The 19,132-nt window shown below is 44.4% G+C and overlaps 1 protein-coding gene across 2 annotated transcripts in view; it reads left to right on the top strand.

Annotated features, from left to right (window-relative positions):
• The window catches only part of BEST4 (bestrophin 4), a 133,327-nt gene that overhangs the window by 81,830 nt on the left and 32,365 nt on the right, over positions 1 to 19,132 (top strand). For both annotated transcript variants that reach the window (XM_078673486.1, XM_078673485.1), the window contains exons 6-7: positions 5,300 to 5,377; positions 18,335 to 18,487. In XM_078673486.1, coding sequence (XP_078529612.1) covers positions 5,300 to 5,377; positions 18,335 to 18,487 — 231 coding nt within the window. The remainder of the gene's footprint in view (positions 1 to 5,299; positions 5,378 to 18,334; positions 18,488 to 19,132) is intronic.

Genomic DNA, 19,132 nt, shown 5'->3' with positions numbered 1-19,132 from the left:
TTCCAGCCCCAGCCGGGACGGAGAGAGAGGGAAAATCCAAGAAAAGGCCACACAGTCACACAGCGGTCGCCTCACGCCGTATTTTCCTCGGAAGAGGACTCCGCTTGGCCAGCTACTACCAAACGCGGGAACACCACAGGTTCAAGGCACAGGAATCCAAAGAAACCAAAATCACGTACACAGCGCCCCAGCAGGCAGGGAACTAAATAGATGATGACGCCTCCTACCAGCTAAGCCTTCTGGTAGATGTAGTTCTATGTTACTTTCAGAATAACGCTATAACAACTGGTGCTTCAAAAAGTCAAATCATGACACATGCGATGTAAAAGCATGCGTTGTAATGTCATACATCCGATAGTCACAGATTCTGTTTTTTTCATTTTGCTTTTGTCCACAAGGCATATTCTTTCTCTGTCTTCACCTTCATCACTTGATTCAGTGGTGACATCCGTCATGAGATACAGTCGTTCCGTCTTTTCTTCTTCCTCTTCTTCATCTGATTCAAATCGAGGAGCTCCTGGTTTTTGTTTCAACAAGCCTGACGTGCCTGCTAGTTGACATTTGTGGTCTTCCTGTTCTTCCTCGGTCATTTCTGAAATCCAGCCCTTGACATACGCTGGCGTAATGGTTTCTCCCATTGCACTTCCTGCACGTCTGGCCAAATGCCGGGCAGGGGCCTCCATGCGGAAATTCAAGTCCACACCTGTAACATGTTGCTTCCGGTTGTTTCTTTGTTGTTGGTTCATTTCTATCTTTTTTCCACCCACTCGAGCGGTTGTTATTTGTCATGCGGTGAGCTTGTTCCACTCGTCGTTCTTTTCCTCGCTCCATTTCCTTTGCTTGTGCGGTCGCTCTAGCCTCCGCTCTTTCTAATGACAGTATGTTTTCTAATGACGTTGGTTCCTTTAGGATCCTCGCACGGAACTCCGTGTCACGGCATCCCACAATGATACGCAGTATGATTGCTTGTTCATTATCGTATTTGTCAAATTCGCAGTGTGTCACAAGCTTTCGCAGTCTTGTTGCAAAGTCATCCGGCTGTTGAAATGCAATTGTGAAAGTGTATCGTTCAAAGTCTACGTTTCTCTGAGGGTCAAATTTATCAGTTAGGCATTTTTTTAATTTGTCATAGGTGGCGATCTCTTTTGGCAGTGTCAGTAATAGATCTTTGACCTCATTACCTACTAAGTTCAGGAATAAACCTAACCTTTTGGCTGCTGTCACATCTGTTGCTTCCATGTATCTCTTGAAGCGTCTGATCCACTTTTCCCATCTTATTCCTGCTTGTGGTTCAGATATGTTGAATGGTAGCGGCGTTCTGTATTGTGCACTTTGTTTTGGTTCTGCCATTCTGCCTTGTTCACTTGCTTCTTGCCTTGTGCTTGTTTCTTTATTTCCCTCTTTTTCTTCTTCTTGGCACTTAACATTAATTCTTTATTTCCTCTAAAGATCCTTTATTTTTTTGCCTTTGCCCTTTATTTTCCTTTCCTGTGCTTTATTATTCCTTTTGTCTTTGCCTGTGCTTTATTATTATTTTTAGTCCTTAAATATGCACTCTTTCCTTCTTTTCGACTTTGCCTGCCTTTAAAATGGCCGCCGCACTGTTCTCTGCTCTGATTGGTCAGTTTGTCTGACCTCAAAATGGCCGCCGTGGTCTCGCGAGACTTCTTAGCCAATCGCGGGCGCTGCCTGACTTAAAGATGGCCACCGTACTTTCCTCTTCTCAGGTTGGTTCTCGCGCCTGACATCAATATGGCCGCCGAGACTCTCGCGAGAGTTCGCTCCAATTTCTTAACTTTTGCGCTTTTTTACACGGCGCTTACCGGACAGTCAGTCTTCTTCTCGCAGCGGTCGGGGTGAGCTCCCGCGTCTTTGCGCTTCCTCCTGGGCACTTTTACTCTTCCTTTTTCTTGGCACGACGCGATCCAGGGTGGGCTCCTGGTTTTAATCGCGGTCGATCCTTCGATGGGCACAGATGGGCACATATGGATTTCTTCAAACCCTCGTCGCCAGATGTCGTGTTCTCCGACCCCCAGGACCACACAGGAAATGATTGGTGCTTCAGGTACCTATTTATTACATTATCTGGTACAGCACATGTGTCCTCTGACCTCTTGCCTCGCGGTCCAGCTTGTTGTGTCCCTGTCCCTTCCGGTCCCCTCCCCTGACCGGAACTGGTGTCCGGTGTCCCCTGGCCTCTGTCCTGTGCCCCAGGGTCCTAGTGCCCCTGTCCTGGGCATGACAGTGATGACCATCTTAAAAACATGAAAGTTCACTGGATCAGGAAACCTGGAAGAATTTGTCGAGGGCAAAGTGCACCACATGAGAGAAAACCATGGAAATCGGTGTACAGAGTTAAATTTCCCCAGTATAGTCCTCATTCTGAGCACTTCAGCTAATGTAATCTCACATTGCAAAATACCAGACTCCATAGTACTTGTTTTTGCCCATCAAGACATTCCCAGACGGTTTACCAGCAGGTGGATGAGAAGACCCTCAGTGGTCAGTGAGGGTGAGAGGTCAAGCCTTCTTGTTAGAGGGTGACATGGTCAGATTGGTAGGGCGGGCACTTGGGTAATGGGCCGGTATCTGAGTTACAACTGTGGGCCTCTTTTCTAGGAAGAGTGGCGGTCAATTTGGGCTGTTTCTGTGCAGTTCAGATGGCACCAGCGGCCCAGTGGGGGGCCTGAGCGGCCTTACCGATACCAGATGAGCCTCTATTACCTCCCCTATACCAAGGGGGCAGAGGTGTCATTCCCAGACTGTCGCTAGGCCGGCCCATTAACGAATGCAGATTGAGCAGAAGGCCTGAGCCGAAGTGGCCTCATTTATATTCAGGTGTGAGTCACCAGGGTGAACTAATGCGTGCAAAAAGAGTCCTTGGCTGGCAACATTGCCTTTTTTTTTTTATCTCAGTGAAGTTAAGAAAACATGTGTCTTTTGGAAAACCAATTTCATTCTCAACTTTTTAGCCTGGCTGAAAATTGATTTTCTATACTCGATTCACAGACATGGGAAAGACGAATGCGCCTTACCAAGACCCAAACTTGTGAGTGTCAGATTTGCATATGTCACGTCACTGTGGCATCCTACGAGCTGTAATCTGGACTGCAGTCGAGAACATACACCTTGTAATACCTGCGTTGACTAGTTGAGATTGTTAGCACGCCTTTCAGCTTCCCACAGGTTGCACAGAGGTGGGCATATTAATGACTAAAAATAGACTTTTGGGGCCAGATTTACCAGATTCTCACGCAACGCAGCTGCCACACACGCTGTGCCACGTATTTACTGAAATATGGCACTCTCCTCCCCTCTCCTTGGTGCAGAAATGTGCTGCTGTGTACTACTGAGACACCTTTGCACCATAGTGAACCCTTCCAGTACAAAATACTATTCTTTGACGCACGTTAACCCTTTTTCCTCTTTGTATGTGTGCTATAAAGTGCAGCACAGTTGGTAATGGAAGGAGAAATAAAAGCAATTCTCCTTTGTTGCGCCTACTTCAAATGGGTGCAATTTTCTGACACTAAACCCTTTGTACTTTACTTAGTAAATTGGGCTTAGCGTCAGAAACCGTAGGTGGCTGCATGGCAATGCCCATGCACCACCCATGGTACGCCCCCTTGGCGCTAAGCAATGCAATGCAAAGCAGCACTAAACGCTGCTTTGCGTCACTTTCAAATTAATTCCAGTGCTAAACAAGTTTAGCGCTGGAAAGTAAATCAGTAATAAAGACTTTGCAAATTTGCATCACTCTTGTGATGCAAAGACGATGTAAAATTGTATTAAATATACGCCAAAGTAACTTGAAATTTCTTTGTTCCCCTAGAAAAATTACTTGCTTGTGAACAAGTCTTCACATCATTACATGTAGCATATCTGAAGTACATTTCAGATAAAGCATCTAACTCAGACAGGACAGGACGTGTTGCACTGTGGGAATTTTGCGATTCCTTATTTCGCGATGCAGTTTCTCTTTCATACATACCACTGAGCCAAATTGCGATAGCAAACGTCGACATTCTGCGAATTTTGGCATTTGCGATCGCAATTTGGAATGATACATATGGCCCTTACTTACTATATAATCCCAGTCATTTTCCAGTAAAAATTAAAGTGTTTAAGTTACCTTGCTCTTTTCCTCATGAAAGGAGGCAGGCAGTGGTAGTTCTTCAATGTGGAGTACAGTCAAGTGGAAATACTGGGATGAGCTAGGTCAGTGGTTCATCACCAGTGGTCTGGGTACCGCTGGGGGTCTACGAGGGCTAATCAGGGGGTCCACAACTGCTTAGAACATTAAATAATATTAACAGGTTATGAAAGTGTATATGCATAAGCAAGATGTACAATTAAAGCATTTAACACATTCTGTAAATGTGAAGGTATTTGAAATTGGAGGGTAAAAATGAAGTTAGTATCCACGTTTTGATTGGTGGGAGGAGAACAAGAGCTTCAAAAAGAATATGGTATGGACGATGAGTGGCCTCTATTGAATTTAGAATAGCTCCAACCTTCCTATAAAATACAAATTGTGGGTTTTGTTATATTTACTTGATGAAAGCTTGTTTCTGTTTTTGTGTGTATTGTTGCGTGATTCAAATCCTCAAAATTACTTAGGAAGGGGTTCCCAGATTCAACTAATGACTCAATTGGGTTCCCAGATTCCAATAAGGAATCAGTGAGGGTCCCTGGATTCCAATAATGACTCTGTGGGGGTTCACAGAAGTTCACCTGGTGGTATGCTATATGCTATAATCATAGACTAGTCACAGCTTTTGTTTATCCTATTCATTTAGTTACAAAATGCCTAAATTTATGGCCACCTATCACAAAACACATTGAGGCTAGTGCTAGAAATTCTTTCTCCCAAACTCCCATCTAGCAAGAAGTTGCCCAACCTCCGTGACATTCCTCAATTTTAGCAACATACCCTTTTGCATCCGTTTCTGTCAATTTTGTTTACTTTATAAAGATTACAGTATTTTAAGAATTATACTATTATTTCTTTCTATTTGTACCGGCATTCCACTGCAGTCATGTATATTTGGCATTTTTTCTTAACAAGTTTTATTCAATGTTTAATTGTTCATTCATGTGGATCTATATTGCTTATTGTATCATTGTATATTTATACTTTCTTTTTCTTCAATAAGGCCCAACTAAAGGTTAAGAACCACTACAGGGCATTAGAGTATCATTAATGATCTTCATCTCTGTAGTGAATAATTTTGCAGAATAATGCACAATTTGATGGCACTTCCTCAACTTCTCCTCCATTATTTTTCTGATCTGGCAGGAACTGAATAAGTATCGGGCAAAATGCAGCATGCTGTTCCATTATGACTGGATCAGTATCCCACTGGTGTACACACAGGTATGTGCCTTCCTCTTTCCTCCGTCCAGCTCTGCATCTAGAACCTAAAGCTGAGGAACCACCCAAGAGACCTCGACATTCTCCATTTATCACCATTTTAGAGCACTTCCAGCAATACAAAAGGGGATATCTACAACAAAATGTCAGAGTGCGGTGTTACACTAAAATTTGTAACGCTGTGCTATGAAATTTTTAAACTGCAGGGATGTGCCATATTTAAAAAAAATTGGCGCACCCCTGTGTTTTCCCTAACACTGGCACTAATAAAGCTTTAGCGCCAGCGCAGGCACCCATGCGCCATGTAGCAACAGTGCCTACACTGCAGGGGCAATTGTTTATGTGCAGGAAGGGACACCTTCCTGCAAATAAACAATCTTGAAAGGCAATTTGCTCTTTCTATCTTCTTTGTATGTGTGCTGCAGAATGCACACATAGAAAGAGCAAAAAACTAGGAGAAATTAATAATTATTGCCAGTTTAAGACCAGGTATTCCCTTTCCTTCGTTTGTGGCACTGACCCAGACTTCTAAATAAGCTTAGTGAAGAGTGAAAAGGGGCCTTATATACAAGGAACCGGTTAAGCCAATTAAGTGGTTTAATGCAGTTTTGGAAATAAGGAGATGGGGATATCGCCATCAGAATGTCTCTAAAAGTTCCCCAAAGTTCAATAAACTGATGGTTCTGGGTATGCTAGTCATTTGTGGTGGTACAGACATGCAGTACTGTAACATCTTGCCTTTGTAGGTCAATCCCCTTGGTAACACAAAGAGTGGCCAGGTATCCAGAAGGACACTGAATCCTTCCTTTTATAAAATTGCTAAAAGTGAAACCATTTGAGGGATCAGTGAAGTACATAGCCAGAAGAATACTACTAGGGTTTGTTCCTGGTAACAATGAGGGACTTGGGGTCAAGTGTAGGGGAGGGGGCAGCAAGGTGCAGCGCCTTCTGCGATGACTACTGTGGCATAGAAACCATCTGGTGGCTCTAGTTGAACTTAACAGATCTTGGACGAAGCAGGTGCCAGACATTAAGAGGTAATATTAAGGATATAAAGGGTTTAATATGATAGTTTGTAGTCCTCTTGTTAATGGGCTTCGACCAAGTTTAGATCACTAAAATAATCATTGACATGGTAGCCTCATTGTCCCTCTTGTCGATACCACTGCAAACTAATATGATATTTGGTAGGGCGTGGCTATACAAGACGGCCAACAAGACGCATTTCGGATGGCTCCCGTTGGCACCATCACAATCTTCCTTCATCCTGGGGACTAACTCTCTTCTGTATCCCCTGACACCTATCAACTACAGTGCGGAGACTCTCTGTGTCTGCTGGTGAGTCATTTGCAGTTCAGAAAATGCAATGGATGTGACCAGGCGGACTGCGGCCTTAAGATGACAAGCAGTGTGGCGCTGGTGAGAGAAGCGGCCCTTGTGTGCCGAGGGGCAGCTGGTGTTGGCAGTGGAGATCTACTACAGACCGGGGTTAGAGGGATCTCTGTGACACGAGGACCATACCTGAAAGCTGAGTGCTTGTGTGGGGAAGGCAGCATGGTGTCAGCGGCCTGGATTGGGCCGTGAGAACAGATGACATGACGGCGGCGAGTTCTGCAGGGTGGGACGCATGAATAATACAGCAGCTCGTGTTGGTGAGGGAGCACTGTCACTGGGGCCTGCAACAATAGGAGGCCAGCACCCAAGGTACTCCAGGTGTGGAGGAGATGTGCCAGGTGATGACGAAGGCATCTTTGAGGGTGCCGGGGCCCTGGCAGAGGACAGCAGGACATTGCTGCTTGTGCGGGCCTGATTGGTGAGACAAGCACGGGCTCCTGAGGAGAGAGGAACCCAGCGCCCGTCCTGTGTGAGGAAGCAATCACCATGATGGAGGGCCCGTTGGCCCTTCTGGACTTCGTATGTGGGGGCCTTGGATGGAGACAGCTCTGGTTGCAGGCAAGAACAGATATTGACTGTGGAGTTGGGGGTCGCCTCTATTGGTGGTAACCCTTGCTGAGAGCATGATATGCTCTTACTAGGCCTTCTTGAGGTGCATGTGGTGAATGGTTGGCAAACCTCCTTTCTGGGTTGCTGGTCGGTGGACTCGTCCCTGAACTGGGACCCTTTGACCTTAGGGCCTACGGAGGCCTTGGTAAGTTGGCGTCTGCTATCTGGACCTTAGGCACAGAGAAAAGCAAATGTCACATTGCTCACAATTGAGATTGGGAGGTGTGCATAGTGAACAGCCCTAGGGGGACCAGCCTGTGCCCGACGATGGGGAAAGATAAGCCTGCAAAGTCTGTGCAATCCAATATAATGGACAACTGTACTCTTCCGGTGATGACAAATGAGGCTGCTGGAAATCAGGACAGGAAGGCCCGGACTGAGGAAGTGGGGGGCCCGACCATGGCAGACATTACGGCAGAACTACAAGTTTCACATGAGGTCATGTTGGGCAAGACTGACATAGTTGTGATTGAGGTGTGCCTTCTACGCACTGATGTATGGAAAATATCAGAGAGGGTCATAGATGGTGAGAGCAATGTTAACGAGCCTCAAAAGGAGGTGGACTCCCTAAAATAGACTGTTGTTGTGCCTCAATCCTTACTTGTTGTGGATGGAGGAACGAATTGAGGACTCAGAGTTTCGGTCCTAAAGAAATAAACTGTGTGTTTTGGGCTTTCCTGAACGAACAGAGGGACAATCTGCTGAATTATTCCTGGAGGACTGGATTGTGAACTGTCTGCATCCCAAGCTGTCGAAGTTCTTCACCACTGAGCGGGTTCATCGGGCATTGGCCCTGGTGCCAAGACTGGGAGCACCCCTTGCGCCATCATTGCCTGCCTTTCTAATTTCAGGGATCAGGATGCCCTCCTCCAGCATGTTTGGGTACATCGATCACAGCAGTACGATGGTAGGACTATTATGATAGTACTGGACTGCACCCATAAAGTACAGGAACTCCGTAGGGATTATCTACCAGTCAAAAAGAGGCTGTGCGTCCTTAACTTTCAATACAGCATCATATTCCCAGCTGAGCTCCGAATGCAACACAATGGTGGGGTGTACTTTCTCATCTCACCTGGCGAGGTAGCTGACGGGTTGGATACTCTAGAAGAAGGGCACCGTACACAGCATGTGAGCTGTCGGCCTTGTGGTGGAGGTGCGCTCAGCCGGCAGTTGACCTGAATGAGCAAGCATTCCACTGGCACAGAAGCTGGATCTGGGCTGCGTTAGATGGAGAGTATCCTAGTGCCACCTGTTGGGACAATGGATGATTCCAACTGTGTGCCGGACACTAGAGACTCATTCTTGAAGCATATTTTTTGTACTAATGTTGATTGAAATGAGAAATGCTTTTTGGACTCTTAATGTAATCACTGTGTGGAGGTTGGTATAGAGTGCTGCTATGTGCTTTTTTATTTAATCGGTTACTAAGGTGGTCCTTACGATTTGTGCCAGCAGGGGTCAACGAAGGATTACGGTCCCATAGGGGTGGTTTGAGCACCTTTGGCCTTGCTGCCCAGATGGGATGCTAGGCCATCAGTTTGGAGCAGTTGGTGAGGTTGAGGCTTTGGACGCTGGGGGGAATGGGCCTGTGGGTGTTTAGTGTTGGCCTGAATGTTCGAGTTGTTTGGACTCACTGCCTGTGGGTGGGGGTTTCTTGGGAAGTTCTTTTTACGGGATGTTGGGAATGTTGTTGGTTTAGAATTGCTCTATGGTGCAAGGTTAGGACATACGGTACAATGCAGGTGTGGGGTTGTGAGAGTGGGGAGTGTGTGGAGTGCGCTGGGGGGCATGAGAGTGTGGCCTGCTTTGATAGGATGGATTCTGTTTGAAGTTCCTAACTTTTGTGGTTTGGGTCAATCTATTAAGAGGCGTAGAGTATATTCTCATCATAGGCGCTACGGAATGTCAGTGGCATATTTACTGGAGACACACATCTGGGGGGATTGTATTGGACAGCTGAGACAGAAATAAGGGGAAAGATTTTTGCGACCTCTTACTCCAGATATGCTAGAGGTGTGTTGATTTGGGTGGTGCCTGGAACTCCGCTTATGGCTAAAGGTGTGAAGCTAGACACTTAAGGGAGATATGTGATCATATCCAGTATGCTAGATGCTAGAGACATATGCTTGGTGAACATTTACGCTCCTAACATGGATGATGCTGGATTTTTTGGGACTGTGTTGAGTGCTGCTACGGAGCATATTTGTCCAGAACTGCTGCTGGCTGGTGATTTAAACTGTGTGATGGATGGTCATTTAGATTGTTTTCCCCCGAAGACTGACAATAAGCCTGCAATGACAAGTGCCATAAGGGAGGTTATGGGTGGTCTGGGGTTACCGGGTGAGTCGAGAGTTCGTTATCCTCCGGGTCGCTTATATTCCTGCTCTGTACATGCAACAGGACCTTTTAGGCATGTGGACTATTGCTGGATCTCTGGTACTATGATTCAGAATGTCGCTAATGTTTCCTATTTGAGGAGATATCTATCTGATCATTCCCCCTTGTTGATCTCCTATCGGGTGGGCAGAAGACCCCCAGGGTGACACTGTGGAGGCTAAGAGTTGAGACATTGGCAAACCCGGCATTTGTACATGCTGTGGCTGAGTTACTGGATCACCATTTTGAGGAGAACTGGGGAAGTACGAATGCAAGGGCCACAGAATGGCATGCTATGAAGGTGGCACTGTGTGGGGAATGTATGAAGGTGATGTGTGGAGTGAAACAACAGCTTTCTCTGATACTTGCAGTCCTGGAGAAGAAACTGAGGTGCATATTTACATGAAAATGGAATGTCGCTACAAGCCATCTTGCTGCACCGAGTTACATCATTAGGAAAGTGCAGGGATCCATCGTATTTACAGCAATATCACGCATCCCTGTACTTTCCTCTGCGCTGGCACATAATTGGCTGCCTAACACCAATGCAGGCACCCTTGCGCCATGGTGCATGGGTGCCTGTGTTGTAGGGATGATTTTTTTTGTGCAGGAAGGGAAAACTACAGGCACAAAAACAATCATTGAGGGCTTTCTCCTCCTTCTATGTGTGCTGCACACATACAAAGAGCAAAAAACGAGGAGAAATAAAGAATTTTCACCTCGTTGCACCATTTCCAGGAGAGGCATTCCCAGGAGAGGCATTTCTAGGTTTACTATACCTTATAAATCTGGGAATGCATCAGATTCCATGAGTGTTGCATGGGAACACCCACAGCAACACCCATGGAACGCCGATTTCACGCAGAGTAATGCATGAAGGGGGACACATTCACAAGGCCATGAAAAACCCTGCAGACTGCCTTTGCGTGACCTTGTAAATAAACTGCACCACTGGAGAGTCAAAATAAGCGACGTTCCAGTGGCACAAGGGGCTTGTAAATATGCACCTTGGTGTCCTTGAGGAGAGTATGGTTGCAGCGATTGGTTGAGTGGAAGGAGTGCTGGTGGGATTTTTTGGAGACATGGATCACTTGGATAAGTTTGCGTGCACCAGATATAGACAGCCTCTCCATGTGGAGTAGGATAAGGCTAGCAGGATGCTCACCATGCTTCTCTACAGCAAAAAAAACAGAAATCCCCGGTGATTGGGGTCCAGAAGGTGCAAGGGCAGGAAGAACATTCCCAAACAGGTATAACTGTGGTCTTTACAGTGCATGTACATAAGATATATGCAGCGCCTGCTGAGTCCCTGCCTATGGGGGTAGATGCATATTTTACTGGTTCACAGATGGCCTCCTTTTCGAGAGATGGCAGAGGTGGTTTAGATGGACTTATAACCAGGGAGGCGATAGTGGTCATGTTTTGGGCTATGAAGATGGCTAAGGCCCCAGAGGATGACGGCCTGCCAGCTGAACTGTACCAACATAGGGCTGACAATTATGCAGGCTTACTACAGGGGTCTGTTACCTGAATCTATGAGTGAGGCGCTCATTGTCATGTAACCTAAACCGGACAAGGATACGAAGGATGTGACTTCCTATCACCCCGCTCTCAATGCTAAATGTGGATATAAAAATCCTCAGTAAAATCTTGGCATCCAGGTTGCTGGAGCACCTGTTACAGCTGGTAGATGAGGACCAGTGTGGCTTTATTCTGTGCACTAACACATTATGTACCTGCAGAGGCTATCGCTCGTCATGCACGCTCCCATTTTGGAGGACGACCACGACACTCTGGCGCTGCTTGTTATAGAGTAAGCATTTGATTCCCTGTCGTGGAAATTCTTGTGGCGAGTACTGCGGAAGGCATTGTGCAGCTGTTAAATAGCACCCAGGTGGCAAGAGTGCATGTGGGCGGGACGGTATCACAGTGCTTCTTTTGTATCAGGGAACCAGGCAGGGCTGCCCATTGTCATTCCTGCTCTCCGTGTTGGCGATGGAGCTCCTAGTGTGCCGGCTGCAGTCTGTGATGCAGGGGATTGGGGAACCCAACTGGGGAGACCACACATGTGGTCTCTTTCTAAACTGATGATGCCCTGGTATAGACGTATTTGGTCCCTATTTTGCTGGCTGTCCTGTCAGAATTTGGTGAAGCCTTAGGGTTGAAAGGGAATCATAGAAAATCAAAACTGTTCCTGCTGGGAGAACTGGGTGGGAGACAGGTGCAGGATTTCCTCATCTGGGTCTTCCCTGGGAGATGTCCAGTGTCGGATATCTCAGGACCAGGATTGCACGTGAAGCAGCTGCGTTTGAGGTTTGGACTATAGGAAGGGTGCTATTGGGGCTAAAATCCATGGTGAAATTCTGGAACACTCTCCGGTTATCCTTGATGAACAAGCTGGCGTTGGTAAAAATTATTATTCTGCTGCGCTGTCAGTATAGGGCCATGATCGAGATCTCTCGGAAATATTTAGTTGACGTAGACAAATTGATTGGCCTCTGGGAGGAAGAGGGTTGGTCTGGCCACTCTCAAGCACCCTTGGAAGAGTGGGGGGCCTTAAACTGCCATGTCTGTACCTATATCACCTAGCGGCTCAACTGTAGCATGCAGTGCATTGCTTTGATGAGGGACGGAATTGGGAGCAGAGGTTACTGCATGGTACACGTGATGGAGGACCCATTGGGCCTTTTGGCATGTATGCTTGGACTGCAGGTTAACAGGGAGCCCCGTTCTGGACTTCTTATGTGGGGCCTTGGGTGGAGACTGCTCTGGTCGCAGGTAAGAACTGATATTGACTGTGGAAGTGGGGGGGTCATCTCTGTTGTTGGTAGCCCTCGCTGGGAGCATGATCTGCTCTTACTGGTCCTTCTGGAGGTGCACGGTGTCAATGGTGGCACAACTCCTTCCTGGGTTTCTGGTCGGTGGACTTGTCCCTGAATTGGGACCCTTCGACCTCAGGGGCAACAGGGGCCTTGGTGAGCTATCTTGCCCTTGGGTACAGAAACAGCAAAGGTCACATTGCTCACAATTGAGATTGGGAGGTGTGCACGGTGGACAGTCCAAGGAGGACCAGCCTGAACCCGACGATGGGGAAAGATAAGCCTGTGAAGTCTGTGCAATCCAATATAATGGACAACTATACACTTCCGGTGATGACAAATGGGGTTGCTGGAAATCGGGACAGGCAGGACCAGACTGAGAAAGCGGGGGCCCCGACCATGGCAGACATTATGGCACAACTACAAGGGACACATGAGGTCATGTTGGGCAAGACTGACATAGTCGCGATCGAGGGGTGACTTCTATGCACTGATGTATGGAAAATATCAGAGGGTCATAGATGGTGAGAGCAATGTTAAAGAGCCTCAAAAGGAGGACTCCCTTAAATAGACTGTTGTTGTGCCTCAATCCTTACTTGTTGTGGATGTAGGAACGAATACAGGACTCAGAGGTTCGGTCCTAAAGAAATAAACTGCTTGTTGTGGGCTTTCCAGAACGAGCAGAGGGGCAATCTGCTGAATTGTTCCTGAAGGACTGGATTGTGAACTGTCTGAATCTCAAGCTGTCGAAGTTCTTCACCACTGAGAGGGTTAATCGGGCATTGGCCCCGGGTGCCCAGACTAGGAGCAACCCCTCGTACCATCATTGCCTGCCTTTTTAATTTCAGGGATCGGGAGACCCTCCTTCAGAAATTTCAGGTACATGGATCACTGCAGTACAATGGTAGGACTATTATGATAGTCCCAGACTACACCCATAAAGTACAGGATCTCCGTAGGGATTATCTACAAGTAAAAAAGAGGCTGTGCAACCTTAACATTCAATACAGCATCATGTTCCCAGCTAAGCTCCGGATGTAACATAATGGTAGGGTGTACTTTTTCACCAGGCGAGGTAGTTGACGGGTTTGATACTCTAGAAGAAGGGCCCCGAAGACAGCATGTGAGCTGTCGGGCTTGTGGTGGAGGTGAGCCCAGCCGGCAGTTGTCCCGTCTGAGGAGGCATTCCACTGGCACAGAAGCTGGATCTGGGGTGTGTCAGATGGGGAGTATCCTAGTGCCACCTGTTGGGACAATGGAGGATTCCAACTGGAGACTCATTCTTGAAGCATAGGAGTGATTGGGCTTCCCTGAGTGAAAGCACGGATTTAGGATGACCTAAAGCTACTGGCTTTCTGCATGCCTGTTTGCCTGAACAAAAACTTTTCTTTGCAGCTTTTTTTATTGTACTAATGTTGATTGAAATGAGAAGTGCTTTTTGGACTCTTAATGTAATCACTGTAATGCGTGAAGGGGGGCAATATTTACAAGGCCATAACAATTAAAAAGCCGTGCAGAGTGGCTTTGCATGACCTTGTAAATATGGGCCAGCACACTTCACCACGGGAGCGTCATAATAAGTGACGCTATATAGGCACAAGGGGCTTATAACTATGCACCTTTGTGTCCTCGAGGAGAGTATGGTTGCACAACCACAGCAATTGGTTGAGTGGAAGGAGTGCTGGTGAGATGTGTTGGAGACGGTATATGGTCAAAATATCGAGTCCAAAATCGAGTAACACAAATATCGACTCCAAAATATAGAATGGACAAAATATCGAATGGACAGAATATAGACATCCAAAATATCGTTTTTAAGGTAAGTAATGTAATATCGATTTTAAAAATATAGAAAGTCAAAATATCAAGTACATAATATAGGTTATTAAAAATATCAAATTTTTTATAATATCGATTTTTTAAAGTGTTTTGTATGTTAGTATATGTGTGAAAAGTGTATATTTTTTTGTAATTTATTTTAAGTAATTAATTATATGTTATTTAATTTTTGCGTAATTTAATTCTGCAGCGGGTTGTGGGTTTACAGGGGAATAGGGTGGGAAGTAATTTAATTATAATTAATTAAATATGTTCATTAATTTATTGGTATTTATTTTGAATACATTGTTAATTAATTTTTAATTGGTAATTAATTAATTCTTAATTGATAATTCATTTTTATTAATCGATAATGATGTGAATAATATTAATTTATATTCTGTAGCGGGTTGTGTGTTTATAGGGGAATAGGGTGGGAAGTAATTTAATTATAATTAATTAAATATGTACATTTATTGGTATTTATTTTGAATAAAGTGTTAATTAATTTTTAATTGGTAATTAATTAATTCTTAATTGATACTTCATTTTTATTAATTGATTAATTGATAATTATGTGAATAATATTAATTTCTTTTATGTAGCGGGTTGTGTGTTTATAGGGGAATAGGGTGGGAAGTAATTTAATTATAATTAATTAAATATGTTAATTTATTTATTGGTATTTATTTTGAATACATTGTTAATTAGTTTTAATTGGTAATTAATTAATTCTTAATTGGTTATTAATTGATTAATTGATAATTATGTGAATTATATTAATTTATTTTCACTAGAGTGGGAATAGTAAAATTTACCCCATGCTATCCAACGCTTTCCCTACTGTTGCACTCACTGGAGTGGGAATAGTAATTTTTACCCCTACACTATCCAACGCTTTCCCTACTGTTGCACTCTCTGGAGTGGGAATAGTAATTTTTACCCCTACGCTATCCAACGCTTTCCATACTGTTGCACTCTGTGGAGTGGGAATAGTAATTTTTACCACTACGCTATCCAATGCCTTCCCTACTGTTGCACTCTCTGGAGTGGGAATAGTAATTTTTACCCCTACGCTATCCTACGCTTTCCCTACTGTTGCACTCTCAGGAGTGGGAATAGTCATTTTTACCACTACGCTATCCAACGTTTTCCCTACTGTTGCACTCTCTGGAGTGGGAATAGTAATTTTTACACCTACGCTATCCAACGCTTTCCCTACTGTTGCACTCTCTGGAGTGGGAATAGTAATGTTTACCCCTACGCTATCCAATGCTTTCCATACTGTTGCACTCTCATGGAGTGGGAATAGTAATTTTTACCCCTACGCTATCCAACGCTTTCCCTACTGTTGCACTCTCTGGAGTGGGAATAGTAATTTTTACCCCTATGCTATCCAACGCTTTCCCTACTGTTGCACTCTTTGAGTGGAAATAGTAATTTTTACCCCTACGCTATCCAACGCTTTCCCTACTGTTGCACGTCCAGGAGTGGGAATAGTAGTTTTTACACTCCCGCTATCCTACGGTAATAATATTGAGTATTTTTTATTAATATTATGTTAATATATATATATATATGTTTTAACATATATGATTGTATTTTTTTTTATAAGTTAAATTAATTATTTAATCATTTTAAGGTAATTTAAGTATTTTTACGTATATTTTAGCTATTTATTTTTAATATTTTTTTAATTTTACATTATTTTTAAGAAATTCGATATTTTTACAAAGTATATATTTTTAAACGATATTTTGGATTCGATATTTTGGTACTTACCTGTTTGTAGATAGGAATTCGATATTTTGTCTGTCGATATTTTGGCATCGATATTTTGGGTAGTCTATATTTTGTCCCTCGATATTTAGTCAGTGATCTGTTGGAGACATGGGGTCACTTGGATAAGATTGCCTGCACCAGATATAGAAAGCCTCTCTATGTGGAATGGGATAAGGCTAGCAGGATTCTCGACATGCTTCGTAAATGAGGCCCTAAGTGTATAAAGAGCCTAAAGCCAGGTTGGATGGCAGCAGTTGTTAAGATGTTATGTTGCATGCATACGTACCTCAGCAATAAGATGCTACGGGCATTCTTTTTGAGGCCTTGCGACACTTTTGCGCCGCCGGGGCATCACTCTTTGTGACGCACCGGCGGCATAATAAAATGTGCCATGTTGTGCCCTATTTTCAAAGTGACGCATCTAGTCAGATTTTTCACTTTGTAAACCCCTGCGCCACATTATACCTGCGACAGGTATAATGTATGCAAGGTGGGCGTTCCGACGCAGGAAAGCCTCATAGAAGTAGAGCATTGAAATCTATAAGATTTCAGTGCGCCACTTCTAGGACGCCTCTGCGTCAATATCTTACAACTGCCTCAGGCCCGGACTGGCCGTTGCGGGCACCGGGCAATCCCCCGGTGCGCCGCAAGGGTGGGGGCCGGTTTTGGGCCATGGGGGCTGTTTTTGTTTCAGGGCCGTTTTTGCAGCATAGCTGCAAAATCGGCCCTGTAACAAAAACGTCCGAAAACCGGCCCCGGCAAAGAGCTCGGTCGCACCCCCAGGGGGCCGGCTGAGCACTTTGCCAGGGCCGGTTTTAACTCTCAGTCCGGCCCTGACCTGCCTCACAGCAGGCGTAAGACTGACGCTAGCCCTTTCACATGGGGCTTGCTCCATGTGAAAGGACACATTATTGGAGTTGCGTCTGTTTTCAGACACATCCTAGCAATGCAACATTTTTGTACCTACAGATACGTCAGAAATACCGAAGTATCTGTATTTCCTTGCGACATGGAGCGCTGTACATTAAATACAGTGCATCGATCATGTCACAAGGAAGGTGCAGGGAAAACTGTTGCATCGCCATTTTTACGCAGCGATGTGACAGTTTTCATGAATGAGGCCCTAAATGTCTATATTTCATGTGAGCCATGGATTATGACAAAAAGTAGAAAACTCCCAGGATGGTGTTTTAGCCACTTCTTACAGCATGAACAGAAAATGCTGTAAAATCTTTTTTTGCCCATGTGCTAAAACCATTTGCTCCATTTAGTATCACACAAGCTGCAAATTAGTCGAAATGATGTTGCACTTTTTTGCACAAATGCAAAATTCCCATATTGGCAATCAGTCTCCAAGTATTTGTACTGAGCATACAATGTGATACACTCACATCAATCTCTCTTAATTCGAATGTGATCGACAATCATAAAAGATATATATACAAAATATAAAAGCATACACATCAATTAATAGAGTGACAACACAGAAATATTTCAGCCCACCAAAACTGGATTTCTACAACAAAATAATCCAATATACAGATATCACAGCTTAAAATCAAGATTTGTGCGGTGGTACACAGTTGCCTAGAGAAAACGCCTCTCTAAAACAGACATCAGTACTGGATAGTGATTGTAAAAGTTTAAGGGCAACACTACACTGTTTTAAATGATGAGCCTTGAAAAGCAGTAATAAATGACTTGCTCTAAAAGATTTATATAAAGTGAAAATATCATAAAGTGCAACAAGGATTGGTAGGAAATATTATCATAATCACATTTCTTGTTAACTAAATCTCCATAATATCCTTGCGGAAAGCACAGTAAGTGACATATAATACCGGCTCTGCAGTGTGATACAGTCAATCTTCCTTTCCCCTAGACACTGAAATATGACCTGGCAGCTCCAAGAAGTAAGCATCTTATAAGAAGCACTATGAACGTGATACATTTAATCAGCTGTTTACATATAGATATTTGAAGTATATGAGCTCTCGTTGCCTAGATGTGTGAACTCATGTGACAATATTATTTCATTTCGACTAGCCACGTCCTGTAAATTTGCTAGTGGCCATCTCACTAGGGCTGAAACTACAAGCAGTGGCAATGGACGTATAACTCTATGATTGAATCTCTCTTCTCATATCACTCCTCGCAGGTGGTCACCATTGCGGTCTATTCCTTCTTTGCGTTCTGTCTGATTGGGCGCCAGTTCCTGGATCCACGCCAGGGCTACAAGGGGCACGACATTGACATGTACGTGCCCATCTTTACGCTGCTCCAGTTCTTCTTTTACTCTGGATGGTTAAAGGTGAGTACATGATTAAGTTCACCTTAAGGTGCAAAATAACCTCAGCGCTGTTCTGTCAATCAACTTACCTGCTAATGATGTGGGAGAGGACTTGTGGCAGGACTTTGTGATACCTGTAAATCTTTCGAATGTTTTTAGCTTATATTTTTGTATTACTAGTAATGTCTTACATGATATGCTGAATGTGTCCAGGAGTATTCTGCTAATGCATCCTATTTTTCTCCTCCCCTCTACAGTTCAATGCACCCCTGCATACCTGTTTCCCCCTTTTGATCAGTGGGATTGCCTATGCTTCAGACCTTTAATTCCCTATACCATCTAAGTTATTTTGTTACTGTATAACATGATTTATGCATTGCTCTCCTTATAATTCTTAGTTATTGCACAAATAGCCAAAAAAGCAAGAACTCAGTTAAGGACACCTTAACACTTTCGGTGATTTAAAGAACTGGAGAAGATGGCGCCTGAGGTTGTGTCAGTAGAGGAACAGTACACCTGAAAAGAAGTTCCAGTGAGTTTAGAGAATAGCACCCCGGCATGGCTTAGAGAATGATGCCCCATGTTTCTTTGAGAGGACTTCCATCTTGACGTGGAGGAATATTCAAATAGAGTGTGATTCTAAAAGTTATCCAACAGAGGAGAACC

Source organism: Lissotriton helveticus, chromosome 1_2 (assembly GCF_964261635.1).
Source record: "Lissotriton helveticus chromosome 1_2, aLisHel1.1, whole genome shotgun sequence".
NCBI lineage: Eukaryota > Metazoa > Chordata > Amphibia > Caudata > Salamandridae > Lissotriton > Lissotriton helveticus.
Note: the sequence above shows the minus strand (reverse complement) of the source record. Positions and strands in the feature narration are given on the sequence as shown.